The 20,649-nt window shown below is 48.6% G+C and overlaps 7 protein-coding genes across 7 annotated transcripts; 3 read left to right on the plus strand and 4 right to left on the minus strand.

The window, feature by feature from the left end:
- Positions 1-1,716: 1,716 nt before the first annotated feature.
- N7517_011325 (3' exoribonuclease family protein) lies at positions 1,717-2,724 on the plus strand (the record flags this gene model as incomplete). The annotated part of the gene is made up of 2 exons (XM_056729048.1): positions 1,717-1,852; positions 1,907-2,724. 2 exons carry the CDS (start codon positions 1,717-1,719, stop codon positions 2,722-2,724), a joined length of 954 nt encoding a protein of 317 aa, XP_056574863.1.
- A 2,522-nt stretch (positions 2,725-5,246) lies between these two features.
- On the plus strand, positions 5,247-7,376 carry N7517_011326 (uncharacterized protein; the record flags this gene model as incomplete). Its single annotated transcript, XM_056729049.1, has 1 exon — positions 5,247-7,376. The coding sequence occupies one exon, from the start codon at positions 5,247-5,249 to the stop codon at positions 7,374-7,376; it is 2,130 nt and encodes a 709-aa protein (XP_056574864.1).
- Positions 7,377-8,431: 1,055 nt separating this feature from the next.
- N7517_011327 (proline--tRNA ligase) lies at positions 8,432-10,328 on the minus strand (the record flags this gene model as incomplete). Its single annotated transcript, XM_056729050.1, has 5 exons — positions 8,432-8,442; positions 8,510-9,570; positions 9,623-9,683; positions 9,736-9,865; positions 9,933-10,328. The coding sequence occupies 5 exons, from the start codon at positions 10,326-10,328 to the stop codon at positions 8,432-8,434; spliced, it is 1,659 nt and encodes a 552-aa protein (XP_056574865.1).
- Positions 10,329-10,566: 238 nt separating this feature from the next.
- On the plus strand, positions 10,567-12,690 carry N7517_011328 (chaperonin-containing T-complex alpha subunit TCP1; the record flags this gene model as incomplete). Its single annotated transcript, XM_056729051.1, has 6 exons — positions 10,567-10,735; positions 10,796-10,843; positions 10,903-10,988; positions 11,042-11,146; positions 11,210-12,244; positions 12,307-12,690. The coding sequence occupies 6 exons, from the start codon at positions 10,567-10,569 to the stop codon at positions 12,688-12,690; spliced, it is 1,827 nt and encodes a 608-aa protein (XP_056574866.1).
- A 162-nt stretch (positions 12,691-12,852) lies between these two features.
- N7517_011329 (uncharacterized protein) lies at positions 12,853-13,913 on the minus strand (the record flags this gene model as incomplete). The annotated part of the gene is made up of 2 exons (XM_056729052.1): positions 12,853-13,810; positions 13,873-13,913. The coding sequence occupies 2 exons, from the start codon at positions 13,911-13,913 to the stop codon at positions 12,853-12,855; spliced, it is 999 nt and encodes a 332-aa protein (XP_056574867.1).
- Positions 13,914-14,304: 391 nt separating this feature from the next.
- On the minus strand, positions 14,305-16,532 carry N7517_011330 (WD40 repeat domain-containing protein; the record flags this gene model as incomplete). The annotated part of the gene is given in 4 exon segments (XM_056729053.1): positions 14,305-15,701; positions 15,753-15,866; positions 15,915-16,037; positions 16,049-16,532. The coding sequence occupies 4 exon segments, from the start codon at positions 16,530-16,532 to the stop codon at positions 14,305-14,307; spliced, it is 2,118 nt and encodes a 705-aa protein (XP_056574868.1).
- A 1,713-nt stretch (positions 16,533-18,245) lies between these two features.
- Positions 18,246-19,898, minus strand: N7517_011331 (MFS transporter; the record flags this gene model as incomplete). Its single annotated transcript, XM_056729054.1, has 4 exons — positions 18,246-18,511; positions 18,600-19,445; positions 19,511-19,756; positions 19,808-19,898. The coding sequence occupies 4 exons, from the start codon at positions 19,896-19,898 to the stop codon at positions 18,246-18,248; spliced, it is 1,449 nt and encodes a 482-aa protein (XP_056574869.1).
- Positions 19,899-20,649: the final 751 nt, after the last annotated feature.

A 20,649-nucleotide genomic window follows, 5' to 3' on the forward strand; every position in this document is an offset into this window, starting at 1 on the left:
GAGGACGTTTTGGCTATGGGCCGACTTTTTCTTCTCTACTTCGTCGTACATAGCTTCAAGAGAAATCTATTGCTTTGCTTGTGACTTTGTTTTTCAGGACTGGGAAAACGAGATGTAAAGCTTGCAATTCCATAAAATTGGAATGTCTACCTTCACCGGGGCTTGTATAATAGCTCTACGGAGTACTCCGTAAAGGACTACCGAATATGTACCTACGATGCAAGGGCCTCCAAAGTAACTTCAGCCATCTGCCTTTCGTCTATCAGTACTAGCATCGGAAAATAGACCCGGGCATTCGTGGACGTAGCTTCACCCAGGAACCTTGACTAGTTCGCTAGATGAAAAATAGAAGTCGGTTACTTGACTAGTACGACGAACAAGTTTTTTCATGATGCAAATGTGTGCTATTTGGTATGTATACTAAGCTCTAAACCATAATATTCTGAAGTGCAGACCTGGGTAAAGCTTTAAATGCTGTTAGCAAAATGTCAAAAGAACCGAAGGAGCAAAACAAGCACGAATAGCTTCACGATTGCAAGCAAAAGTAGAAGCATATATAGTATTCAGTCAAGCCGGATTAATTCATCCCTTCCCCTGTTGGCCACTCGCACCGGACTGTCACCCAAGACGGATAAGCAGCCCAGCATTAGAAAACCAACACGAGCCAAGTATAGCAGTACCATTCCGCGGACAAGACAACAATGCAAAGAACATAATCAGACGACGACGAGCCCAAAGCCTCCAGGCTCCACAACCTTCCTCCCGTTCACACCCGAAGGCACAAATGGTCCAGTATAAGGGAGATGGAAAACAGTGGATCGACGTCTGTATTCCTCACAATGCTGTACGGCTTGGGTGCAACCTGAGGGGCGGTCCTCAATTAAGAGGTCATTGAATGGATAGACTGGTTGTCATCATAATAACTGGGGTGTGACGTGCAGTGGAAGAAAGACAATGATGTACCTTTTGGATAGATGATAGTAGGTAAAGAATCAATGTGGATTACAGCTAGATCTTTTGAATTGTCAGCACTCTTGTCACTGACAGGATGGGTGAAAGACAATTGATATTGACTCAAAAAGGATCAGGAGTTTTTGGTAAGGTATTTTGTTATCTTCAAAATTTTTGCAGAAGCAGAACTGAAAATGTTTTCTCATCATAATGAGTGCAGGTGGGAAAGGAAGAAAAAAGTGTCTTACCTTGATTAGTTGAAAATTTGAAGAGATTCCCTATGCACTCCAAAATAAGAGGGATTTTGTGCCTGTCTTTAAACAATTGTTAGTCCCTGATGCATCGCAGTGGAATGTTGAAAAACAATGGCAAATTTGGTGTCATAATCAGATGGTGATGCATGTTTGTTCATGGCCCATTTTTTGTCGCCAAACAGGAGTTGGAACTCTCTCAATCATAAAGACAGGGTTGGAGGGATTGAAGGGTACTCACGTTTAACATGTTAGTGATGAGAGTTGAAAATATATCAAGTTATCAAGAGTCAACTCCATCGACATTAGAAGGAGTTTTCCTCTTTTTCTCTCAGTGAGAGTGTGTGAAGAAGAGAAAAGAAAGGGAAGAGCAAAAATTTGAAGAAAAGTCGCCAAAAAGCAAAACGGCGCTAGGCGGTGGGGCCTACAAACAGTGCAAACTCCCAAGATTTCCGTTTCTGGGACTTCAACCACGATATCTCGACAGCTTCAGTATTGCGCCAAATTACTTAAAATGGCCGATAGAAGACGTATCAATGGGCCACCTGGTGGCACAAGACCTCCAGTCTTTGCATCCCTCCAAGAATCCTCGACAGGCGTTGCAAACCGCGCCCAGCGTCAGCGCCAACCCGCAGAACTACGGAAAATCTGTATGAATCGCCGACAAGCTTCTTGTTGATCGCAGCTAACCCTCAATGCTCTAGTCCTCAAAACGGGATTGATTCCAACTGCCTCAGGCTCTTCATACCTTGAATTTGAACCATCCGCTTCACTCGCCGCCGCCCGCTCCAACCCCAAATCTCTGATCCCGCCCTCCTCAGCACTCAAGTTGGCTTGCACAGTCCACGGACCAAAGCCACTCCCCCGCTCTGCTGCATTCTCGCCGAACCTGGTTCTCACTACTCATGTCAAGTACGCGCCATTCGCCGCCCGCAAGCGGAGGGGACATATCCGTGATGCCAGCGAGCGTGACCTTGGTGTACATCTAGAGACCGCCCTCCGTGGCGCAATCATTGCCGAGCGCTGGCCCAAGAGTGGTCTGGATATCACTCTCACAATCATCGAAGCAGAGGATGACCGTTGGTGGGGGGATGCCCCAGACTCGCATGATGCGTCCTGGGGAATGATGAACGTTCTCGCCGGTTGTATCACAGCGGCTTCTGCTGCTATTGCGGATGCCCACATTGACTGTCTTGATCTTGTGTCTGGTGGTGTTGCTGCTCTGGTCTCGGATGACTCAAATCAGTCGGCATCATCTGCCCCGCGACTCATGCTTGATATTGACCCCGCAGAACATCGATCGATTCTGTCGGCTTGTGTGGTGGCATACATGCCTGCGCGTGATGAGATTACTGAGCTCTGGCTCAAGGGTGATAGCTCAAGGGCGGCTCTTGAAAAGGACGATGGCCGTACGGGTCATGAAGCTTTGATTGACGGAGCTGTTGATGCGGCTCGTGGCGCTAATACTGTCTTGGCCGAGGCTGTGAGAGAATCTATCGCCAGGTCTTTTGCTCAAGTCTAAGATAGTCACACCACATAACGAATGAATGAAGTTCACAGGCTCTATCATTGATGTAGCAATAAGCTAGTTTTTTCTGGTGTTCCTGTTTAACGATCAATTTGAAGCTGTGTCACAGGATACGATGATGCCCTAATAAGCAAGAACATGTAGCATTTCGGCCCAGGTACAACATCATTACACTTCTCCACAGTTTATGTTGTCTACCATGACAACCACTGGCGACAGAAGGTGCCACTTTTGAACAGACCCTAACACCTCGCTTACGATTGAATTCACATCGTCTTGTGACTCGTCTATTGTCGTAATAGATCTCGGGCGTAATCCGTGGTCCTCCTGGACTACTAGGCTACTTGCCCAAATTGGGGAGACCAATGGTGGGGTGAGAGTGACTGGTCTACATGTATTGCCAAGTGCGCAAATCAAAACGGCTTTTTCATCCAACATCTCTAGCAATATCTCTCGGTGATTGAATTCCGACTAGTAGCACATACTATACGGAGTAGCTATGGCATATCCTCGGATCCGAATGCTAAGATCCTTGGCCGTTCTAACTACATATGTACTGCTTTCCATATTACCAAGGCAACTTAATATGTGGATGTTACGGACAGAGCAGTTTTTAATATCCATCTAGTCATACGATATGCCACTGCCACTATTGCTATTGCTATTAACAATCCAGGCCCGGCCCACTTCAATCCGACTACCTCCGTCTTCTCATGGCGCCACAGCATGGCCCCGGGGGCAATATATCGTTCTTACGGCACTTTCATAGTGGGTTTGCAAACCGATGGCCTAAGCTTTGAACAAATTGCTGTGCTATCACTTGCTTCTGCACTCATATCCCATCAGTGTAATATGTTTTCATATGTTCTTTTTCGTCGGTGTCTAAAGGATCATGCCCTATGGGGCTTCTATGCTGTTATTTGTACGGAGTATGGGATATTATAAGATGACCGGAGTATGTACAATACAACTACTCCGTACTCCGTACTCCGTATATTGTCTATAATGTATCACAATATATGTCAAATTGACTAAGAAAATTCATTTCTAAAAAAAACCTGGTGAAAAAAGGGGTAGATAGGGTTGAACGTTGGACGGGTACGGAGTACGGAGTAAACATTACCGGGCCTCCCCTAAATCAAGTGACGATCTAGTACAAGACCCATCGGAATCGATAAAATGAAATCGGAATCGATCGATCGTGGGATATCGGATCTAAGGAGTTCGTATGCAACATATGTACATACTTTGGTGTCCGTACACGAAGTACGGAGTAACTGTATAACATAGAACAAAGAACTTGAAGAGAGACCAGAACTCCACCTGCAGGGTTTTCGCGAACGTGAAAGATCGACCTGCAGACTAGTGTTTCAATTTGCCCCTGAGAGTACATAGTGAACAGCATTATGTACTCCATACCAAGTACGGAGTACAACATATGTGCTCCGTACTACAAAATATATGGAGTACACTACTGCGGAAAGGAATCCGAGATCCGGTCTAAAACTTGGATTTGCTTTTTTTCTCTCTGAATTCAAGGCTTTGAGCGGATTACTCCTTCCGGCTACGGAGTATAGTCCATAACATAGGCTTCAAATTACCGGCCAAAAATGGTGTTCAGTTCGTGTGTTCCCGCTAAGGTAGACGGCTCACGGTCGATCACCTCATCACACCAATGACCGGGTCGTGCGGAAATTAGAAGCTCCATCGCATGCCACAATTCAAGCCTGGAATCCACCATCGTCATCTCCTGTTCGACATAATTAGACCTTTGAGTCCCTCGATAAATCGCTGATTGGCGCATGTTCGCTGGTGGATGCCTCTGGGAAATCACCAGAGCAGATTCTCGCCCATCGCCCGACGATGGATCCTGTCAAAAAAACTTCACATGTGGATCACAGCCTAATATGGGGCAGCTCTTAAGCTCTCAGCCTATGATGCAGCCTGGACGTTTTTTGAGAAGAAAATGTCCCGCTGCAGGATAGACCCATTCAGATGCAGTTAATTGACCTAGCAAGGCATCGGTGTTGGGCACAAAAAATCGATCAATTCTCCGGGAATGGCACTCGAAATGGACTCGAAATGGACTCGAAAAAGGAGAATAATGAAAATAATGAGAAAAATAGGCTGCCGATGTAAAAATTCAAACAAAGAAAACGGCAGTGCATCGTATATTCTTAAACTTTTAGCGTTGGAACGCTCATCTTAGGATCATGGAGAAGACCGGGTCCCCCTGATTCACAGGAATGGTGTTAGATCTGCATTTTCTACTGTGTGATACTTTTGGGAACTTTATGACTCTTCTTTCTCTCGTCTTTCCTTATTTTGATATGACACCTGAACCGTGTGTCTTCAATTCAGAACCATGACATCAAATTGTTCCTTTATGACCGTTAGTCTCGCTTTTCTTAATTAGCTTGAGACTATTCTATCTTATTTCCTTTCACTTCGCCGTTGCCCTTCATCTTCCAATTGTGCGCCGGTTTTGCGCTTGATATCTACTTCAAACCTTCAACATGGTTGCATTAAAGAAACTATTCCAGACGGACAAGTCTCTGTCTCGTCCAGCAACCAGTCTTGGACTTGAGGGTTGTGGGATAGACCAACCCTACTTTCATAAGGCGGTTGACTCGCCTACACGAAGTCGCTTTGAGGGTTTCCCGTCCAGAAATTCGCAGTCACTAGATGTGGCTCATCATTTTGATCAGATCGAGAAGCAATTCGAAGATCTACATGATCGACTGGCACGGCCGACATCTTCTCGATCCCAATTGCGGCCTCTTAGCACTCATTTTGTGCCTTCCAAACCTCAAAATGGCCGACATATCGACTTGATGGATGCTCTGTTCTCTACGGACCGCAATCAAACAATTACTCCGGAACCCCTTTCTCCTCCTGCCAGCCTATACAACGAAGATGTTGCGGAACGAAACATGACCAGGTTTCTACGAATCCAATACCGGAATGGAATTGCCAACTCGGGCATACTTTCGGCCCTATACCAAGAGGATGTGGCCGATAGAAACATTGCGAAATATAGCAGCCCTGGTCGCTCTTTGTCTCACTTGAGTTCTCGATCATCGCCAGCTGCGCCTGGTAGAGTACGGATCCCAGAAAGCCAACGATGCAAAGCCAGGAAGCGGGGTCCAGGGAAGCCTACCTGGGCATCAGCAGAAAATCTCCGGACAAAACTCTCTCCAGATGACGGCTCGGGAATTTCATCTCTACGATCACTGTCCCATATTAGCAACCACCTTAGACTCCAGAGATCTGCGCCAAGTCTGTCTGCGGACGAAGACTTTGTCCCACAAGAAGATGCACCCCCAACTCCTGTCCAGCGCTTGGGTGTTCCTCCTGCCTATAAACAAGGCAAAAGGTGGAGCAACACTCCTCTGCCTGATAGCCCTACAATTCCTATCCCCATGGGTGATAGTGACGGCGCCGCCGAGGCTCCTTCGGCGCCACGACCACCTGCTACAATAGCTCGCAGCACACAAAGTTCGCTCCCTCCACCACAGTTATCAGAGCCATGCTCCAAAAAGAATGCACGAGGACTCTCGATCAATACACAATTAGCTGCCAAAGGACGCCCAAAAATTGGGCACCGCGCCATCCAGCCTCCAACACCCTCAACCGACGAATTGATACAGGCTCCCAGCATTGCAGAAGTTATGAACAGTCCTCTGCCAGTTCCCAGCCCAATCAGTCCCACAAAATCACCTTCACGCTTCAAGGCCTCGGACATGATGGACTTTTTCAGCAAGGTTTATAAGGCCGCCCAAGGCTCCCACCCAACCTACGAGACGCTGCAAGATGCTATAGTCCGCGAGGTCAATTCCCACGAGGCATTCCGTCGAGTCCCCGTGCCTGCCCCAGGGCCTCCATTCACTCCCTCGCCAGAGCAAGACGAGTTCAGCAACGGCTCCAGACCAGCAACCACACTTCATCGGAGCGCCTCAGCAAAGAACCGGCTCATGAACAAGAACTCATTCAAGCACAAGAGAACCCCCGAAACCCGCCGTAGCATCTCAACCAGCGTCGGCTATGATCGCCTCCTACGAAAAGTCTCTGGCTCCCCCGCTCGCCGCCGACACACCGACGCCCCAGCCCCAACCCCAGGCTTCCTGGCCGAATTCCAACACGACAAAGAACCCATCATCACCCGCCCCGGATCAGGAGAGCCAATCACCTACCTAGACGTGCTGAACGCAAGCAGTGAACAACGACCCATCTCAACCGGCGGCTGCGCAAGCCCCTCTGTATCTCGCCAACGAGGACGCTCAGAATCCATCGGCAACCCCACTGGCATGGCCTGCTCAGCCCCCGATGTGCCTTTTGTTCCCGGGACAGTCTACTGCATGCAAGCTCACTCGGCTCCTTCGAGTGATGACTCGAATGAAGACAGCGACGATGATATCATTCATCTCCCTAGCTTGAGCACGCCGCGTGTGCAGATCGAAGGCATAGACGAGAATAACATCCGCTATGTCATCGATGCTGCTTCGGAGGATGAGGCGCAGAAACTCATGTACTGGCCTCAGCACATTCGCCGCGGTGGTGCCTCCTATCCTTACGGGAACAGTCTGTCGCCGTTGTCTCGTGCTCGCATGCAGCTTCGTGGTTCGCGTTCGGTTGAGACTTACTAGGATGGGTCAACGTTCTTTTGGGATGATTTACCAGCCTAGGCGGGAATATTTCTATTTTGCCGCATGATAACGCTCTCACGACTTTCTCCCTCTCCCTCCCTCCCTCCCTCTCTCTCGCCTTCTTGCTTTCTCCAAAAAAAGCCGTTCAATCCTTTCCAGCCTTTTTCTTTTAGCCCTGTCGAACTAACCTTCGATATGGCCCCGGTCAATCCTTCTCTCTGTCACACTCATACACCTTGTATCTATATATCCCGTCTCTATTAACCCTAGTCCATCTCTCGCCTTTTCTTTTTCTCTTGTCTTGTCTCAGATCCTGCCAAACTCCAGTTGCTTTTTTGTCTTATCGTGGTTGCATGATTTGGCCGGAGTTCCTGTCATGTCAATATTCTTGTCATTATTACCCGTGTATATTAAAGCTCCGTAGCGATTGCTTTATGTATCAATATATCCTATTATTCGCTCTGCAAATGATTATCTCTTCCCTGATAAATTGAGTCTTTGCCAATTTCAGTCCATCTCTATAGTTAATTTGATCAATTCTTACCATCATATTTCCACTATGTGCTTCTTTTTCGTATCAGCTTTCTGTTTCTCGTTGAATACAGAGGCTTAGCGTTTTGCCCTCGGGGTCTCGGGGTCTCGGGATCTCGGATCCTCCGGGACTGATATCTTGTGCTATTCATGAGCTATTTATTAATAGCTCGGTACTAGTTTACGGGATAGCGGGTATAAAAAAGCCACGCGAATACACAAAACGAAAACGGAATCTTAGAAAAGCAAAAATGACATGTCTCATTTTCATAATATCATTGCCACTACCTGCCATTTCTCCTTAAACTCCATAATGACAAATCAACATATCGAAGGGACGCCTTGGAACCCACAGAAGATAATGTCATGTAGCTTGATGCTTCAACTTTGTTTCACTATGCAATGGAGAGTGTCGCAAAATACAATGCCTTCAGTACTCGGTGGTAGCGACCACTGTTGGTTCGGACTGATGGTAGTTTTGACGGCAACAGATGAAAGACCTGATATGGATGCAACGTAGTAGCTTAGTAAGAGCCTATTTTGATATAGTTAGTGTTTTGTCATGAATCACAGAGGAAAAACCCAGGGAATTAGAAACTTACGGCCAAACATGCACCACTTCTCAGCAAGACGCTGGCACTTGGGGTTGCAGCAGGGGGTGACACCTTGCTCAATACCTTCGGGCTGCTCGAAAGGAATGCACAGAGACTTAGCGCCCATGCTGGGAGCCTTGGCATCCTCAGCCTCGCCGGAGTCTTCCTCGGCCTTGCGGGCACTCATATCCTTGATCTGGTCCTCGCACTCCTCGGTCAAGCAGTGGGGAATAACGCAAATGTTCTTGCTGTTAAGAGCGGGAACAAAGTCATCCCAGTTGGTGATCTGGATGCGGTGAGCCTTGAACTGCGCGTCAGCGCGGTTGTACAGGTCAGACTGGATGGTCTCAAGAAGCGCAGGAACGGCAGTGGCCAGCTCGGGGATCGGGATGCTGCCCTTGCCATCCTTGCCGGGGATATCACGGCGGGCGGTGGTAACAAAGTGACCGGCAGACTCGCCGGGGCCGAACTCAATGCGCAGAGGGACACCACGGAGCTCGTACTGGTTGAACTTCCAGCCGGGGGAGTAGCTGCTCTTGTCGCTGTCGGCACGGACACCGGCGGCAACGAGGACGGCGACGAGACCGTCGACCTCAGCATTGAGCTTCTCACGATCCTCTTCAGTAGTCTTTGCGGTGAGGCCGACTGGGACAATGATACACTGGACCTCAGCCACACGAGGAGGCAGGACCAGACCCTTGTTGTCACTGTGGATCATAACCATGACACCCAGTGAACGGGTCGACAGACCCCAGGAGTTCTGCCAGACGTGCAGAGGGGGCTTCTTCTCGTCGACCGTGGCGGTGGGATCCTCAACGGTAATGCCGAACATCTTACTGAAGTTCTGGCCCAGTCCGTGGGATGTACCACCCTGGATACCACGGCCAGTCGCGGGGATGTAGCCTTCGACAGTGGTGGTGTAGCTACCACCGGCGAACTTCTCCTTCTCGGTCTTCTGACCTTTAACGACAGGCACGGCAAGAAGCTCCTTGTAAATCTTGGCATAGTAGTCAAGGATGCTCAGGACTTCCTCGCGGGCAGCACCTTCAGTCAGGTGAGCGGTGTGACCCCTGCACATTGTTAGTATGTCATTTTGAACAGAAAAAGGTGTCGAAAACATACTCTTGCCAAAGGAACTCTCGTGACCGGAGTAGGGGTTGAGGGTGCTTGAATTCCCATCTCACTGTGAATGTTAATAACATTTCGAGGATATGGAGAAAGAAAGGGAGCCGCACCGACTGAGTTCCACTGGTTGAGACGAAGAGGGAGGTCACGGTGACTGCGAATCCACTTGGCGTAGTAGGGGTACATCACAGTCTCCGAAGTAGGGCGAATGGCAATCTTCTTCTCGAGGGGGTTGAGCCACTGAAAACAAGTGTCAGTGTCAGTGTAGTTCAATTGAAGTATAAAAGGTATTATAGGGCTAAGGGACGGCATACGCATGCGTGACCCAGGCGACTTCAGCGGCAAAGCCCTCAATGTGGTCCTTCTCGCGCTGCAGGACATCCTCGGACACAAACAGGGGGAAAGAGCAGTTCTTGACACCCATTCCCTTAATGGCCTTGTTGAAGTACTCTTGGATCTCCTCCCAGATGAAGAACAACGCAGGCTTGAGAATGAAGCAACCGGAGACATCATAGTAGTCCAGCAAGTCACCCTTGGTGAGAACCTGCTGGTACCAGCCGGAGAAGTCCTCCTCCTTCAAAACATCAATACCGATCAAAGCGGCACCATCAACCTTCTTCTTGGAAGCCTTCTTGGCCTCTGGTTTGCCGATACCCTTCTCTCCCTTGTTGGAGGCCTTCTTATCAGCCTTGTCGGCCTTCATTTTCGCGAGCTTCGCGGCCTTCTTGGCGGCATTCTTTGACTCCTTCTCCTCGGCGGGGGGTTTTGAGTGCGGTCAGGCAAGGTCTGGGGGGCAGCGCCCTCGAAGGCGGGGGTGTCGCTGGGGTTCTGGCTAGTCATGGTGAAGAAGCAATTGTCTGACTAGACAATGAGGAAACCCGAATCGAAAGTAGGATTGCAAGCAAGCGAAATCGGGGTATGACTCCTCTCCGTAAAGTGGGATGCGATATCGAAAATTACCAGCACACCGCCTCGGCAGAACTTTTAGTGCCCACAGCAACCCCCCCGAAGCCAGACAGCTCTGCCATCGCACTCCAATAGCTCATATTACATCGTCTGTTTTAAATATGGCAGGCATTTTTGAGGCACCGCGGAATGCGGACACACTCTGTGGGTTTTATCTGATTGATCGTCGCTTTTCGTTGCAATAAACTGACCAGTCTCGCACAGTCTTGGGTGGGCAGAAAATCACCGGTGCTGATGTCCGAGAGCAGAATGGTATGTTGAATTATTGATGATTTTGTTGTTGTTAGGGGTTGATAGCTGATTCCTTGCAGTTCTGGCAACACAGGCGATCGCCAATGTCATCAGAACCTCCTTCGGTCCGTCCGGTTTGGACAAGATGATGGTGGACGACATAGGGGTATGGAAAGATAACCCCCGTAGAGTTTGGCTGCAGCTTCTAACATCTGGCAGGATGTGACCGTGACGAACGATGGCGCTACTATTCTATCTCTTCTTGATATTGAGCACCCTGCGGGCAAGATCCTCGTTGATCTGGCCCAACAACAGGACAAGGAGGTACGGGCCTCCACAACACACCCACATCTGAGACACGCACGCTGATAATATCGATTTCACTAGGTCGGAGATGGTACTACCTCGGTTGTTCTGATCGCCGCTGAGCTTCTCCGGAGAGGCAACGAGTTGATGAAGAACCGTATACACCCTACCACAATCATCAACGGATACCGAATTGCCCTGCGCGAGGCCGTCAAGTATATGAATGAAAATGTTACGACTAAGGTGGATAATATCGGAAAGGAAAGCTTGGTCAACATTGCGAAGACTTCCATGTCCAGCAAGATCATCGGTTCCGATTCCGATTTCTTTGCGAACATGTGTGTGGACGCAATGCTGCAGGTGAAGTCTGTGAACCAGAGAGGCGAGACCAAATACCCAGTCAAGGCCGTGAACCTGCTTAAGGCCCACGGAAAGAGTGGCACCGAGTCCGTACTTGTGGATGGTTACGCGCTGAACTGCACTGTTGCTTCCCAGGCTATGACAACCCACGTGGCCGACGCTAAGATCGCCATTCTCGACATGAACCTGCAGAAGGAGCGGATGAAGCTTGGTGTTCAGATTACAGTGGAGGATCCCGATCAATTGGAGAAGATCCGTCAGCGCGAGTCTGGCATTGTTATGGAGCGTGTTGATATGATCCTGAAGTCTGGTGCCAATGTCGTCCTCACGACTAAGGGCATTGACGATATGGTTCTCAAGCTCTTCATTGAGAAGGGAGCCATGGCAGTCCGTCGCTGCAAGAAGGAGGACCTGCGCCGTATTGCTAGGGCCACCGGTGCTACCATGATCAGCACCCTTTCCGACCTCAACGGTGATGAGAAGTTCGAGGCATCGAACCTTGGACACGCAGAGTCCGTTTCGCAAGAGCGTATCTCGGACGACGAGTGCATCCTGATCAAGGGTACCAAGATTCACACTGCGGCTTCCATTATTCTCCGTGGTGCCAACGAGTACAGCTTGGACGAGATGGAGCGCTCTGTGCACGACTCTCTCTGTGCCATCAAGCGCACTTTGGAGAGTGGAAGCATTGTTCCCGGCGGTGGAGCCGTGGAAACCGCACTTCACATCTACCTCGAGGAATTCGCTGTCACAGTGGTAAGTAGTATTGTTCGCTGTTCCTTTCTTCTCTATGTCAGTCTCTAACATTTACATTAAAGGGATCCCGCGAGCAACTGGCCATTGGCGAGTTCGCACAGTCTCTCCTTGTGATTCCCCAGACGCTGGCAGTCAACGCAGCAAAGGATTCATCTGAGCTCGTTGCTCAGCTCCGTGTCCGCCACGCCCTGTCACAGCGTGTGCAGGACGGTGATGCTAACGAGGAGGAGAAGGCCATCGCTAAGAAGAAGACTTACCGCAACTACGGTTTGGATCTGACGAAGGGACGGGTTCACGACAGTCTGAAGGCCGGTGTGCTGGAGCCCAGCATGAGCAAGGTCAAGCAGCTCAAGAGTGCTGTCGAGGCTTGCATATCCATCATGCGCATTGACACGATCATCAAGCTGGACCCCGAGCAGCCGCAGGATGATGGCCATGGCCACTAAGCCTGAGCTCATTTTGACTACCCCAATCCCAAAAAAAGGCAGTAATATGATGTGACATAGATGATTAGCAGTAGTAAATTCTCATTTATGCTGCAACTGCATATGAATCAATTTCTCTTCCAAGTAGATACATGAAATTCGTAGCCCTAAACAACCCGTTCCTCACTGCCGTTTGGCAGCCATCAACTTCCGGTATTCCTCAACAATATTCCTCCGCTCACCAGCCAACTCCTCACGGCGTCTCAAACTTCCAACCGCAGCAGGGATATTGGCAACATCAACCTTAGCTCCACCGCGCACCTTAAAGATCTCCCGAGGTTTAACCAATTGAGGCGGCGCCTTCGCAACCTCAAATGGATTCTTCTTCCGCTCCTCGTCACGCTTCTTCAGCTTCGCCCAAGGATCAGGATCATCATCCTCGCTATCATCATCCCCATTAGCATTCGACCCCTTCTTCTTGTTTTTCTTCGCAGCCTTCTTCTTTCCTCCAGCAGCCTCAATCTCCCACTCCTTCCACTGCCGCAACTCAACCTCCATCTCATCTTCCCGCTCTTCCCGCTCCTCCTGCTCTTTCTCTCGGATCTTAGCGTCATCCGCACGCCACCCCTTCTGCAATCGCAGCAGATGCTTCTCATGCTTCGTCCGCTTGTGCTGCTCCTTGTTCTTGGCGTCACCAGTCTTGACAGTCTTGGTCATCTGCGACAATGGCATTTCGCGGTCAACGCGGGCCACGAACTCAGCCAGACGCTCGCCAGGCATGATCTTGGGCATTTCGGCCTTCTCCTTGGCGGCTTTGGCTTTTTGCGTCTCCGCTGCCTGCGCGGTCTTCTTTGATGACGCTGCTGCATCTTCTGTGGCATTGCGCTTGCGCTTCCGTTCGCCAGTCTCTAGTCCTGAGGGGGCCCGTCGACCTGTCTGCTGGTATAGCATTAGGCGGCGGAACGCTTTCGGGGTGTCGTCTTCGGTGACATTCTTGAGGCGGTGGGTGGGTGCTTTGTTGGCGCTCTGGTTTTGATCTTTCTTGTTGACGAGCTTTTTGCCGTTCTTGCCTAGCTTGGGCTTGACTGCATCGCGGACTGGAAGTGCTTTTGCGATCTCTGTCGGTGGGAGATTGAAGTGCCTGGCGCGAGGGGAATCGTTAGTTTGGGCTTTGAATAGATTTTGTAGACTTCTAACACTCACTCTGTATCGGCTTCGCCGCGTCTCTTGTGTTTGTGAGGCATTTTGGGTGGTTTTGTAGTGGAAGATTGGAGGTTTGGAGTTGTCGGTGGAACTTTTTTTCATCGAGGTTGGCCTTATCTTATCGCTGTATATGGCCCGGGGGCGACCTCAACGTACATCCGCGGACATTTCTACTTCACATTGCCTTTGGAAATGTTTAGTTTATTGAGACTCGAGGAAGATGTTTTGCAGTGATTGGACTCTCAATGAATGAGTGACATGTTTGTTTCAGTCAGATAATACAAATAAGCCCGAAATAAAGGGTATGCTACGCTAATTAATATGCCCTCCCAAACACCAGTAAAATGCCCACAGGCAAAAAAAAAAAAAAAGGAAACATCCAAACACCTCGGAAAATGCAAAACGGTAAAAAGCAAAAGAGTCGCCGGGGAATCATTCATCTTCGTCGTCAATTGAGTCTTTCATATCAGCCCAGCCACACATCCAGCGTTTACCCTCAGTTTCACCACCGTTTCGGAGCTCGCGAGCCTCGGGTCCCTCACGCCAGCATCGAGCGGAGTAGTCGTCGCTCACAGTAATGAGGTCACCAGATGGCGTCCAGGACAGGCCAGTGACCTCTTTCTGATGGCCTTCGATGAGAGGGGTGCCTGATTGGTGGATTGGGATAGTATCTTCGAGACGGCCGGTCAAGCCAATTCCAGAGTTGGTGCGACGAAGTCCTGGACGGGCAGTGAAAAGGGAAGTCCTGCTAGGCAGAGATTCGGCTGGTGCTTTCACGGGAGAATTGAGGTATCGTTCATCGGTAGGGAAAAGAATGGGGCAGTGGTCGCTGCTCCCAGTAGCTAGCATCTCCGGATGATCCTGGGTTGCTTTGCGTACAGCCAGTTTCACATAGAATGAGGAAATTTGAAGACGAGGGTGGCGGAAACCATAGAGAGGCCCAAGACCGTCCTTGTCGGAGCCTCCAGTCCTTCGTGGACGGTTGTTGTTGAGTGAAAGTTCAGGAGCATGCCCGAGAATTAAGTGTGATGTCGAGTACGTGTAAACGGTGTTGTCTCGGCAAAGTGTGTACAAGCGTGAACCATCTCCTCCGAACGCCATGGAAGTCAGGCCAAAGCGTCGATACTTCAAATGGCTTTCTGGCTCTTGTGTCGTAGATAGAGGGATGACGGGTCGGCCACGACGATTGTTATGTGCTGTTCGCAAGTCCCAAAGTCTGACACTTGCGCTAGCCTCAGAAGCCGTAACAAAAAGATTTTCGCGGCCAGGCGAGAGAAAAGCGAGGGAAGTAACAGTGATGTCGGTTCGGCCAAATGGTGGCGCATCATTTTTGTCCACAGCCGGTTTATGAGAGGTTGTATATGCATGAGCACCTTCAATAGTATTCAGAACGTGTGGGTATAGCATCTTTGGAGGTGCAGTGGTCGCGGCGTTTTCGGATTCGGATTCCAGGGAGCATTGAACTTGAAGCGCAGGCCGTTCAAACCCTTTGCAGCGGAGATCCCAAATATTGACATTTCCATCCCGACTGCACGTAGCAAGAACCTTATTGTTGGACGCCGGTTGGAATTGGACACGCTTAACGGAGGAGGAGTGATTCGATAAGCAGTGGATGGGTCGTTGTGTTGTCATGTCAATAATAAGAGACGTTTGGTCGCCAGATGCGGTGGCTAGTAGCATGTCGTCCGATGAGAACTCGAGGTCCATGATCGAGTTCATGTGCGGACGGAACCCAAGATATGCGTTAGTGAACCCAGCATCTTCGTCAATCGATGAATCCAAGAGTCGAATTCCACCCTCTTCGTCGCCCACCGCAACAAGAGAATTTGCTGTCCATTTGTCAGCATGTATAGGGAGCAGCCAAGTGAAACATGACTTACTGTTACATGAAGCATTACAGAATGGGAGGGCCAATGGACCCTCCGATGCGTAGCTATGGCAGATGTGATGGTCACTCGGTTGCGAATAGAAGTTGGAAGTAAGATCTTGCCAGCCTAGAGAGGGTTAGAGGTGTACAAGAAAGCCACGGGGTGAATACTAACCAACGCCAGAGTTGGATCGCAATGTTATTTTATTTGCCTGAGCCCCCGTTACAGTTCGCATAAACAAAGCACCAGATGATTGTAATGCCTTGGAGCGGCGCACAGGGGCCACCGGGGGTTTCGCTTGGGCGAACTCGGTGGTGCTAATGCATCAAGATGGATGTCGATATTAGGAATTTTGATATCTTGTTCCACATCCTGCGTCGGAGATCGGACACGGACTCTCTTCAGAGGCGAGGACTGCGGAGAGACAACTGAGGAGAATGAGTTCTTTCTTTTCCTGCTCGGGGTACGAATGAAGTCTTCCGGCAAGCCATCGTGAGGACTTCTGGTGCTGCCAGCCTTGGATGTTCTCGAAAAGGCCGGCCCCAGACGATTCACCGCGGGCGATGTTAGTGCCCGTAAGGCCTGACGACTGGTTGATGGTGTGATAGAAGTATCCCCAGTTGGTAATAAAGAACGCGGGGTAAAGAATCGACGGAATGACCGGGGCGTTACAGTTGGTGGCTTTCTAGGCCTGCGACCATCGGAAGCAATAGACGGTGGGGATGAGGGTGGCTCTGGAGGAGGAAGAACAGGTTCTGACCGGGGTACCTCCGGTAGATTGAAGGTGTCCATTGTATGTTTAAAATATAAAAAAAAGAAAGGAAAAAAAAAAAAAAAAGGCTATGAATGCATTGGTGGCTGGAAAGCTAAAGGGGGGATGAATCGGGGAAGTTGGATCTTTTTTTCGTGTCGCGACGTGACGCGATCGTGTCAAGGCATCTAAGGCATTTCACCTCCACATTTCATACCTTCAATCTAATTTCTCTCTAACCAAGTGTTAGCTTGGATTAATCCCTAGGCTAACTATTTTCCTAGTTCTCGTCTCAAAACGCGTGAAATCACTAAGCATTCAGGAAGATCTTGATGTCAACACTGGCCAATTTCGGATATTCATCAACAATGGCGCAGTGCATTCCCCTCAACATTTCCTCCAAAATACCAACTACAGCTATCTCTCCTTTTACCGCTGAACTAGGGTTAAAGTAATAATATGAAGAGCAAAACTTCCTAGCCAACGGAAAGCCCGACAGTCGCTCGCAGATTTTGATCCATTTTAAAGACCAAAAGTGGTGGATCAAAGTGACTTTCAATATTAGAATGGCACAATTTCTTCTTTTCCCCATGCCGGGCCAGAGCAAATCAAAACAAAACGCGAACGACGAAAAGAATTCCAAGACTTTTGTCAAATTGATCGATTTTGATCCCTTGGCTCTTCCCTAGATGACACTGTGACTGAGGTGATCTTGAGCGAACACCCGAAAACAACCAATCCTATAAATCTGCATCACGAACTAGAAGATAACAATCGATTTTCAAAGCTTGAAAACCTGCGGTTCTATATTCGGACCCATTGAGAGTGACTTATCCGCCATGTCTCCAATTTCCGTCTTTCCGCGCTATCAATATCACAGAATTGATAGAAGAGGACGAAATCACCGATGGAGGGTTCCGCACAGGGGTGACGCAACTCCCTATATCCTAAGGGTGGTCAATCGCCCACTTACCACATGATTCAGATGTTATCCAACAAGAACTAGAGAATCTTGAACATTTCAAAGGCGTGACAGGGATTGTGCAGCCAGCTGGGATTTCGGTGTTCACTAACCCATACGCGACCTCCCCAAATGTCGAACAAATGGTTGTCAACGGTATTCTATGAGAATTCTATAGCGGTGGTTCCTTGCGTGTTCTAAATGAACAGCGTGTGGGTGAATTCAGCTGGGAACGATGGGCTGTCCAAATTGGAAATGCTCTAAGCATTATTCACTGCGCAAAGAAAACCATATGGATCTGAAGCCCTCGAATATCGTTCTCGACAATAATGGCAATGCGGCCCTCGTTGATATTAGCGGTATCGGCGAAGTAACACACCAGTGGCGTGCCCCAGAGATACGGGATGGAATATCACCCTTGGATCTTCCATTCCAAACTCGTCGATTGAATGATATTTGGGCCTACGGAAAGATTTTAACAGAAATTGGGTTGAACGCTGGGAACAGTCCCTTTGCGAGAACTCTGAAGTGGGTGGCGGGTCATTTGACCCAAGAACTTACTGACATTCGGTGGACTCTGCCTGAGGGAATATCTCAATTGGAAAGGTCTGCATCAGTTGGGCCTGATAGCTTTTTATAACATCGGCTTGGGACTACATGTCTAGCTCTCAACTTGGATGTCTTCAAGTGCTCAGCGAAAGATAAGTACATATTTTATTCACTATATTTTTATTCTTTTCACTGGAGCTTGAACCAGACCTACTTCTTTTGAAAGTATAACAGAGCTAAAACACTACATCCAGAACAGATGAATGCTGTGGAAGTAGAACCCAGTCGTCAGGAACCCAACAATGCCGCGATACTTGTGAATAGGAGTGGACTTACCGAGAGACACGTTCATATAGTAATATCCCACTGTTTGTGTGAGAGAACCTGTAAGGATTGGCCCGATGAACATGCTGAATGTCCAACTCATATTGGTTAGGGAATAAGCCCGAGAGAATCCGCCATTAGGGCCGAATATAGCAGGTTGTGTTTCCTGCAACTCTATTATCGCACCTAAGAGACGGATCAGGTAAGTCGTGGGCATTCAAAACAATGTCTTTTCGATGCTAATAAAGGGACATCATGTTCAATTCCAACTTACTGGTCATCTCCATAATTCCGCAGCCTGTGAACAGTGTCCTAGCAAACCCCAACCCAAGCATCGCGGCCATGTAGACAGTTTGGCCTCTTTCGCCAGAGCCAATAAATGAGAAACCATCCGGTCCTGGCGTACCCAGGAGCCAAAGTAACAACGCTGTAGCTAGTAGCCCGACACCAGACGGTATCTTCGTGCCAAATCGATCTTTCATCCACCCGGTGAGTGGAGAAAGGAAGAGAGTTGGTAGCTGAAGTAACAAAAACATTAAGCTTACCCGGGGAGTGTCCCAGCCAAAGGTTCGTGTAACATACAGTGGCAAAGTAGTGTCAATGGCAACTAATGTAAGACCATTGGTAGCATGGCAGGCCATGGCAGCGAGAGCCCGGGGGTGACTGAGAACGACCCTGTAGAAATTTCGAGCTGAGGATTCAGAGGAACGTGGGAGTAGTGTTTCGACCTGTTTTGTATGGGTTCCTTGCTCACAGTCGTCATTTGCAGATGGAGGAATAAGAGCACAAGTCTCATCCGCTGAGATAATTTCCGGCACTAAGTCCTCCACATCTTCGACTCCTTTCGTAGGACTTTCGATCATGATCAGCCGCATGATCATATCAATGACCAAAATGGCGATTGCAGTCAGCCATGTTGGCCAGTATCCAATCAGATTAATCAGTGTCCCCGAAACCATAGGGCCAACCAACAGCCCGGAGATGAAGAACGCAGATATTGTGGATATAGTTTGAGACCTATTCTCAGATCCCACGGTATCGGCAATTGTTGCATAGCCAATAATCCATACTGCATTGCCAAAGATGCCCTGAATAACACGCCCGAAGAATAGCACCGGTACTGTTGGGGGTGCATATAGGTTAGTCGTGCTCAATGTAGCAATATTAAGAAACACGATTTCATACGTGAGGGGGCAGCTGCAATGATAATCGTTCCCAAAATCTCTCCTCCCAATGAGACCAGTAATGGTCCCTTTCGCGAGGGAATCCTGTCGGCAAAATTACCGATAAATGGCCCTGATGCAAAGCACACCAAGGCGTGGGTTGAAAGTAAAGCCGATGTAGTTGTTTGTGTTTTTGTTGGATCGAGCTGAAGGCGATCCTCGAGCATGAGCTGCAGAATGGGTATGATGAAACTGTATAAGAAGTTTTCTATTAAATGTTAACATGTGCGGGATACTATATGGCAAGGGCTGAGCAAACCCGAGAACAAAGCTATTGTAACGCAAGAGACGATGAAGAAATTCGAGGAGCGCCATCGATATCCCAGAGGGTTTTGTCCACCATAATGCATTGTGTTTTGAGAAGACAAATGCGATACTTTAATATAAAATTACCTCCTGTCTCGGAGAATTACCAATGAGAATGGAGGAAGCTGGCAAAGCAAGAGGAAACGTTCGAGTTATGAACAATGAAAATATTAAAACAGGCCTAATTTCCTCAAATTGCTTTATATCTGTAGACGCCATTGCCCTTAAAAGTAGTAAGAAGTGGGGTGGCTAAGGCAAGGGGATGCATGGTAGGCCATGTACGGAGTAATCCAATTGATATTGGTACGAACACATGTTCCTGTTTCTTCCAGGCTACCTTGTAAAGGGCAAAATAGGGATATGATCGTCAGTAGATTAACTAGATATAGTCGTCAGATCTTTGCAATAGATCTATTAATTCTCTCCCTGTAGGAGCAGGAACCCAATCTTGCCCATTCTATTGCAGTTATTATCAGTAGATGTAGTTGAAAATAGTTATAGGCCAATGTATTCCAGGGTTGTACCTAGGTAGACGCAACATTTCCATGTATAATTCGTGAGTCATAAATGCAGAGACCTGCAATGCTCACACTAGTACCATGTGACAAGTGATATTTTGCAGAAAAGAAGCGATCGATATGCACGGTCGTCAGCTCCTCAGCTCCAGCTCTTGTTTTGCCAGGAGTTGTCACAACTAAGGTCTAATTTTACACATAAAGGAATATTCAAATTTATAAAGAAAGGTCGACATATCCTAAGTCATCTTACTCTGCCCAAAGGCCTTGTACCCCGATA

The sequence above is a fragment of the Penicillium concentricum genome, assembly GCF_028827145.1.
Source record: "Penicillium concentricum strain IBT 3081 chromosome Unknown utg000006l_segment0_segment0, whole genome shotgun sequence".
Lineage (NCBI taxonomy): Eukaryota > Fungi > Ascomycota > Eurotiomycetes > Eurotiales > Aspergillaceae > Penicillium > Penicillium concentricum.